General features: G+C 46.1%; 1 protein-coding gene across 1 annotated transcript in view; it reads right to left on the bottom strand.

Moving 5' to 3' along the window:
- LOC143283980 (glycine receptor subunit alphaZ1-like) overlaps positions 1 to 7500 on the bottom strand; it is a 71762-nt gene that overhangs the window by 10535 nt on the left and 53727 nt on the right. The window contains exons 5-6 of the mRNA XM_076590471.1: positions 4278 to 4504; positions 2720 to 2802 (exon numbers count right to left, since the gene is read on the bottom strand). Of these exons, the coding sequence (XP_076446586.1) occupies positions 2720 to 2802; positions 4278 to 4504 (310 nt within the window). The remainder of the gene's footprint in view (positions 1 to 2719; positions 2803 to 4277; positions 4505 to 7500) is intronic.

Below are 7500 nucleotides of genomic sequence, written 5' to 3'. Positions count from 1 at the left end.
TCCGCCCACAGCAACACACACTGGAAGATGCACATGGATTCTTCAAGTTATTCCTGGACCACACCTTCACTCCCCCACCCCACAATTATCCCCTATGTAATACCACTTAAAAAAAAAAAAAGCGAAAAATTGAAGACGGCTGCTGCTCTGCTTGTCTGCCTGTCAATATACCCCCCCCCCTTCCCCCTTCCCTCCCACCCCATTTCCCCCGTCTAATATCACTTAAAATGTAAAAAAAAGAGTAAAACTGAACACTACTACTGCTACCACCACCCACATCTAGCTGCCTGCCTGCCTGCCTATCTGTCTGTCTGTCTGTCTATCTAGCTATCTAGCTATCTAGGTAGGTAGATAATTATCTAGGTAGGTAGGTAGGTTGGTAGGTAGATAAATCAGAACCCACCAACGAGCCCTACAATAAAACAAATAAAGAAAGTCCCCGTGCACTGACTGTGTCAGTGTTACAGAACGATCCAAGGTATGTATGCATAAGGCCTGGGGGAGTCTCGCTGGTAACGTGAGCTTACTACCACTGAAAGGTGAAAAAACAACAACAAAAAACCCCCAAAAAACCACAAACATCCAAAACACCCCCACAGAAAAAAAAAAAACCGTAAAGAAAAAAAGTAATAAATCAAAATTCCAGAGGTGCGTGGGCTCTGCCGATCACTCACATAAGAGCCAGAGTTTGTTTTTTGTTTTTTTTTTTCCCTCACGTTCCCCCAAAAGCTTGAGTAAGTGACTTAAGTCATGGTTCTTCGGATGAGACGATCAGCTGAGATTCCGTGGCATGCAGCATACTTTCCGGGCATGAAGAAGAATCCCCTCCGCAGCCACGACAGAACTGTCGCTGGCAAATTTGTGATGAATAGCTCACTTGGTTGGAGAAACGTAACAAACAAAGATCCACCTTGATTTAACCAACGCATGCAAGTACACTGGAGATGAAATTAATGCTTAGCACCGAACTTTCGTGACACGCTTTCCTCTGGTTGGGTGTAAGGTTAAAGGTCCCTGTAGCCTATTACGGCCATAGGGGCGGTAAATTCAAACCCACTGTGTCCAGGTCTCGGCATAGGAAGGCATGGTCCAATCTTTTCCTTTCCTTTACCAAGGCACCTATTCACATCTGGGTGGAGTGAGGAAAAACCGGAGCAAACATTTGTATGTATTTCTCTTTTTTTTTTTTAATCACAACAGAGTTCTCTGTGTGAAATTTGGGCTGCTCTCCCCAGGGAGAGCGTGTCGCTACACTACAGCGCCACCCTTTTTTTTTTTTTTTTCTTTTTTTTTTCCCTGCGTGCAGTTTTATTTGTTTTCCCTGTCGAAGTGGATTTTTCTACAGAATTTTGCCAGGAACAACCCTTTTGTTGCCGTGGGTTCTTTTTCGTGCGCTAAGTGTATGCAGCACACGGGACCTCGGTTTATCGTCTCATCCGAATGACCAGCGTCCAGACCACCACTCAAGGTCTAGTGGAGGGGGGAAAAATATCGGTGGCTGAGCCGTGATTCGAACCAGCGCGCTCAGATTCTCTCGCTTCCTAGGCGGACGCGTTACCTCTTGGCTATCACTCCAGTCCTCTTTCCCAAGGACACAGCACCATGCCCAACACGGGGACTGGAACCCTGATCAGCGGTGAACACTGGATCAAAAAGTCCAGTGCCTGAACGATTCTGCCACTGGGGGTCCTGGCAGAGCAGTGCAAAATTCACACACACACAGTTATGTTGCCACTTCAAATGGCAATTGCATTTCACTCACAAAATTTGACGAGATTTTTGTTTGTTTGTTTTTTGACTGACATTCTGGTAAATTGGGCGACTTCCCGCCTCTTTTTTTGTGGTTGGATGGCTGGACTGGTGGTAAATTGTTAACATGATAGTCTCTCATCAGGGATGTGTGTGTGATGGGGAGTGCGGGAGGGAGGGGAGGGTGAGGAGGGGGGGAGGTGTTGGGGGGGGGGGGGGGGTGAGGGGGGGTTGAGGGTGAGGGGGGGGGGGGGCATTACATCCCTGTCTGAGGCACCAAATGGCAAATCGATTGACGATGTTTATTTCTTTAATTTTTTTTTTTATTCGTCAAGCCATTGCTTTCGTTCCAACATATCCCTCTCTCTCTCTCTGTCTCTCTCTCTGTCTCTCTCTCTGTCTCTCTCTGTGTGTGTGTGTGTGTGTGTGTGTGTGTGTGTGTGTGTGTGTGTGTGTGTGTGTTAATTATCTCCTCTTTTTCTTCACCCCAAAAGTATGTGTGACACATTCCACAGTGAACTGTTCTTAATTTACTCATTTATAATGCTGTCTGCTCTGTTTAAAAATAAGGGGTATTTGTATCAGTAAAACAAGATCCGCACAGAACTCTTCACATTCCGACTTACCTAAAACTTTTGACACTCACAGCTTTCCATACGATATTCTCACTACCACAGTATTCACCACGTTTGACACTTACAGCTTTCCATACACGATTTTATCCCCAAACCCTGTATTTCCCACGTTTAACAATCACATATTTCCATACTGATACTCTCCCCATTCCTTGTAATTCTCATGTTTGATAGCTTTCCATGATATTCTCCTCATACCTGTATTTCTCATGTTTGACACTCGCATCTTTCCATACAATATTCTCCCCATCCCCTGTGTTCTCATGTTTGACAATCACAGCTTTACATATTGATATTCTCCCTCGTCCCCCATATTTCCCAGGTTTGATACTCACAGCTTTCCATACCGACATGGCACACCTGAGCATCGAACGGGAATTTCCACAGGTTCATGTCACAGCTGAGCTTCATGGATATTCTGGTCAACACGCAAATAAACACACATTCGTCACATGCACTTGAAAATAAAAATCCGATCAATACATTGTCATCTAGCCAGCAGACACTTGCAACATGCATAACAACAACAAAACTGGTCAACAGACAAAACTGTCATACAGATTACAAAATTTTCTGATTCAATACACATTAGTGATACATACAACAAAAACTCTGGTCAGCACACAAAATTGTCATATGATATGTCTTACTAAATTCTGGTCAGCAGGTTCCTGTGACGTAGATTAGCAAAACAATATGTGGTCAACAGACGACTGTCGGTTTCACTTTCAATGTCTTGACACGTGCAGACTGATTCACACACGCTACATCACATGTGCTTCAACAGGAGCGGGCTTCTGACCCAACGCACTGATCAGGCTGTGAGAGGCTACCCTAGGTTTATCACAGACAGCTGCGACAAGGATAACTCAGACTGTTATCTATTCCTTGATAATCATGCTGACGAAAAAGGACAGATTTACAAAAAAGCACAGCTTTACCCAAAAAGAGCAGTTTACCCTAAAACGACTGTCCACCCTAAGGGCAGCTTTAGCCAAAGGACAGTCTACACAGCTTAACCGAAAGGAATCTTTACCTAAAGGACACCTTTAAACAATGGGCAGTTTACCAAAAGGACTGTTTACCCAAAGGGCATTTTTACCCAACGGACGGTTTACCCAAAGGACAACTTTACCCAAAACGTTTTCCGTGTTGACGGTTCAATGGCATCAGACATGGAGCTAAAATTCTCTACATGTTGCACGTGCATCCAAGTCATTGTGGAGACTTTAGCCACGCGATCATATGGAATAACTTTTAATATATCCCAACGAAGGTCTGTTTTCATGACACTTGCGTCTTCCCTTTGATTTACTTTGGTCAGACGAACGTGTTTTTAAACTGACATTTGATAAGTGCTTCCTAGAATGGATTATGCATTTGCTATTGCCAGTCATTTGATCATGATCAACACAACTACCATTGCTGATGCCACTCTTGCAGTTGATGACAATGTCAACAACGACAACAGACAAAATGAAGAAGACGACGAAGACGATGAAGAAGAAAAAAAACAAAAAACCCACTAGCATCAGCTTCAGCAGCACCACCACTATCATCATCAGCACGAATGCGACGCTGACTACTACCACCACAACCACCACTATCATCGTCACCACCACCACCACCACTACCATCACAACCACAACCATCACCATCATTACTAACAGCAGAACCAGCACCACCACCAACCTCCTCATCCCTCCCTCCCCACCACTCCCCCAACAATCTCACCTGGCGCTGGAATACAAACGCCGCCACCACCAATGCCATCACCACCACTACCAACACCACCACATTCCCCGCCAACCACCAATACTCCCTCCACCCCACACTCACCACCACCACCACCCCCCACCTGAACACCCTGCCCCACACATCGCACAACCTCACCTGGCGCTGTACAACACCTGGCCCTCAGGGTACACGTGCATCAGACGGTTGGGGACGGTGACGTCGTGGAAGGTGGCGTGCTTCTCGTTGGTGAAGTAGAGGTCCGGCACCCAGATCTTCTGCATCACGCGGCTGTCCAGCTCCAGGGCCTGGATGCCAGGCAGGGGCGGGTAACTCAGCCTGGAGTCGTTCCACGTCTGGCGCAAGAAGATGGTCAGCGAGTAGTCCTGGGGAGGATACAAGAAACCAGCAGGCCATGACACAGGTGATCTAATCCACTCCTGGGGGAGCAGAAACCAGCAGGCCATGACACATGTAGCACATCCTATCCTTTGGGAACAGAAACCAGCAGGCCTTGACACAGGTGATCAAATAAGATCCTCCAGGAAAGGTACAAAGGTAATCAAATCAACTTCTGGGGAAACTAAACCAACAGTCAGGTACTCTAGTCTAATCCTGGGGGAACAGAAACTAGCAGGCCATGACAAAGGTAACCAATTAATCGAGGATGAAAAACCAGCAGGCAAGTAATCATAGGTACAGGTAATATAGGTAATAAAATCAAATCATATGGGAACAGAAACCAGCAGGCCTTGACACAGGTGATCTAATCCACTCCCTAAAGAACACAAACCAGCAGACCCTGACACAGGTGATCTAATCCACTCCCCAAGGAACACAAACCAGCAGGCCATGACACAGGTGATCTAATCCACTCCCCAAGGAACACAAACCAGCAGGCCTTGACACAGGTGATCTAATCCACTCCCTAAAGAACACAAACCAGCAGACCCTCACACAGGTGATCTAATCCACTCCCTAAAGAACACAAACCAGCAGGCCATGACACAGGTGATCTAATCCACTCCCCAAGGAACACAAACCAGCAGACCCTGACACTGGTGATCTAATCCACTCCCCAAGGAACACAAACCAGCAGGCCTTGACACAGGTGATCTAATCCACTCCCTAAAGAACACAAACCAGCAGGCCATGACACAGGTGATCTAATCCACTCCCTAAAGAACACAAACCAGCAGGCCTTGACACAGGTGATCTAATCCACTCCCCAAGGAACACAAACCAGCAGGCCTTGACACAGGTGATCTAATCCACTCCCTAAAGAACACAAACCAGCAGGCCTTGACACAGGTGATCTAATCCACTCCCCAAGGAACACAAACCAGCAGGCCTTGACACAGGTGATCTAATCCACTCCCCAAGGAACACAAGCAAGCAGGCCTTGACACAGGTGATCTAATCCACTCCCTAAAGAACACAAACCAGCAGGCCATGACACGGCTGATCTAATCCACTCCCTGGGGAACAGAAACCAGCAGGCCATGACATCGGTAATCAAATCCACTCCCCAAGGAACACAAACCAGCAGGCCATGACACAGGTGATCTAATCCACTCCCCAAGGAACACAAACCAGCAGGCCATGACACAGGTGATCTAATCCACTCCCCAAGGAACACAAACCAGCAGGCCTTGACACAGGTGATCTAATCCACTCCCTAAAGAACACAAACCAGCAGACCCTCACACAGGTGATCTAATCCACTCCCTAAAGAACACAAACCAGCAGGCCATGACACAGGTGATCTAATCCACTCCCCAAGGAACACAAACCAGCAGGCCTTGACACAGGTGATCTAATCCACTCCCTAAAGAACACAAACCAGCAGACCCTCACACAGGTGATCTAATCCACTCCCTAAAGAACACAAACCAGCAGACCCTGACACAGGTGATCTAATCCACTCCCCAAGGAACACAAACCAGCAGGCCTTGACACAGGTGATCTAATCCACTCCCCAAGGAACACAAACCAGCAGGCCTTGACACAGGTGATCTAATCCACTCCCTAAAGAACACAAACCAGCAGGCCTTGACACAGGTGATCTAATCCACTCCCTAAAGAACACAAACCAGCAGGCCTTGACACAGGTGATCTAATCCACTCCCTAAAGAACACAAACCAGCAGGCCATGACACGGCTGATCTAATCCACTCCCTAAAGAACACAAACCAGCAGGCCATGACACAGGTAATCAAATCCACTCCCCAAGGAACTCAGATCAGCAGACCTTGACACAGGTAATCAAATCCACTCCCCAAGGAACAGAAACCAGCAAGCCTTGACACAGGTGATCTAATCCACTCCCCAAGGAACACAAATCAGCAGACCTTGACACAGGTAATCAAATCCACTCCCCAAGGGAACAGAAACCAGCAGGCCATGACACAGGTGATCTAATAAGATCCTCCAGGAAAGGTACAAAGGTAATCAAATCAACTCATGGGGAAACTAAACCAGCAGTCAGGTACTCAAGTCTAATCCTAGGGGAACAAAAACCAGCAAGCCTTGACAAAGGCAATCAAACCCTCGAGGATGAAAAACCAACAGGCAAATAATAATAGGTACAGGTAATACAGGTAATAAAATCAAATCATATGGGAACAGAAACCAGCAGGCCTTGACACAGGTGATTAAATATTGTCTCAGAGGAACAGAAACCAGCAGACCCTGACACAGGTAATAAAATATTGTCTCAGAGGAACAGAAACCAGCAGGCCTTGACACAGGTGATTAAATATTGTCTCAGAGGAACAGAAACCAGCAGACCCTGACACAGGTGATCAAAAAAGATCCTAGAGAAACAGAAACCAGCAGACCATGACACAGGTGATCAAATAAGATCCTAGAGAAACAGACACCAGCAGACCATGACACAGGTGATCAAATAAGATCCTAGAGAAACAGAAACCAGCAGACCATGACACAGGTGATCAAATAAGATCCTAGAGAAACAGAAACCAGCAGACCATGACACAGGTGATCAAATAAGATCCTAGAGAAACAGACACCAGCAGACCTTGACACAGGTGATCAAATTAACTCCCCAAGGAACATAAACCAGCAGGCCTATACACATGTAATCAAATCAAATCCCCACGAATCAAAAACCAGCAGACCTTGACACAGATAAATAAACCCACTCCTTGTGGAACAGAAACCAACAGGCACTGACACACTGCAGGATACTGATACAAAGGCAAAATACCTGATCAGTTTACAGATTAAAATCAAATGTATCTAAAACTTAAAGTAGTAAACACATCGCATGCTACTTTAGGTAAAAATTTCAAATACACATGCGTTTTGAATGCCAGGCGTTAAAGCCTTCTTCCCTGTCTTTCTTTCGATATCGTTTGAA

The sequence above is a fragment of the Babylonia areolata genome, chromosome 7 (assembly GCF_041734735.1).
Source record: "Babylonia areolata isolate BAREFJ2019XMU chromosome 7, ASM4173473v1, whole genome shotgun sequence".
Lineage (NCBI taxonomy): Eukaryota > Metazoa > Mollusca > Gastropoda > Neogastropoda > Buccinidae > Babylonia > Babylonia areolata.
Note: the sequence above shows the minus strand (reverse complement) of the source record. Positions and strands in the feature narration are given on the sequence as shown.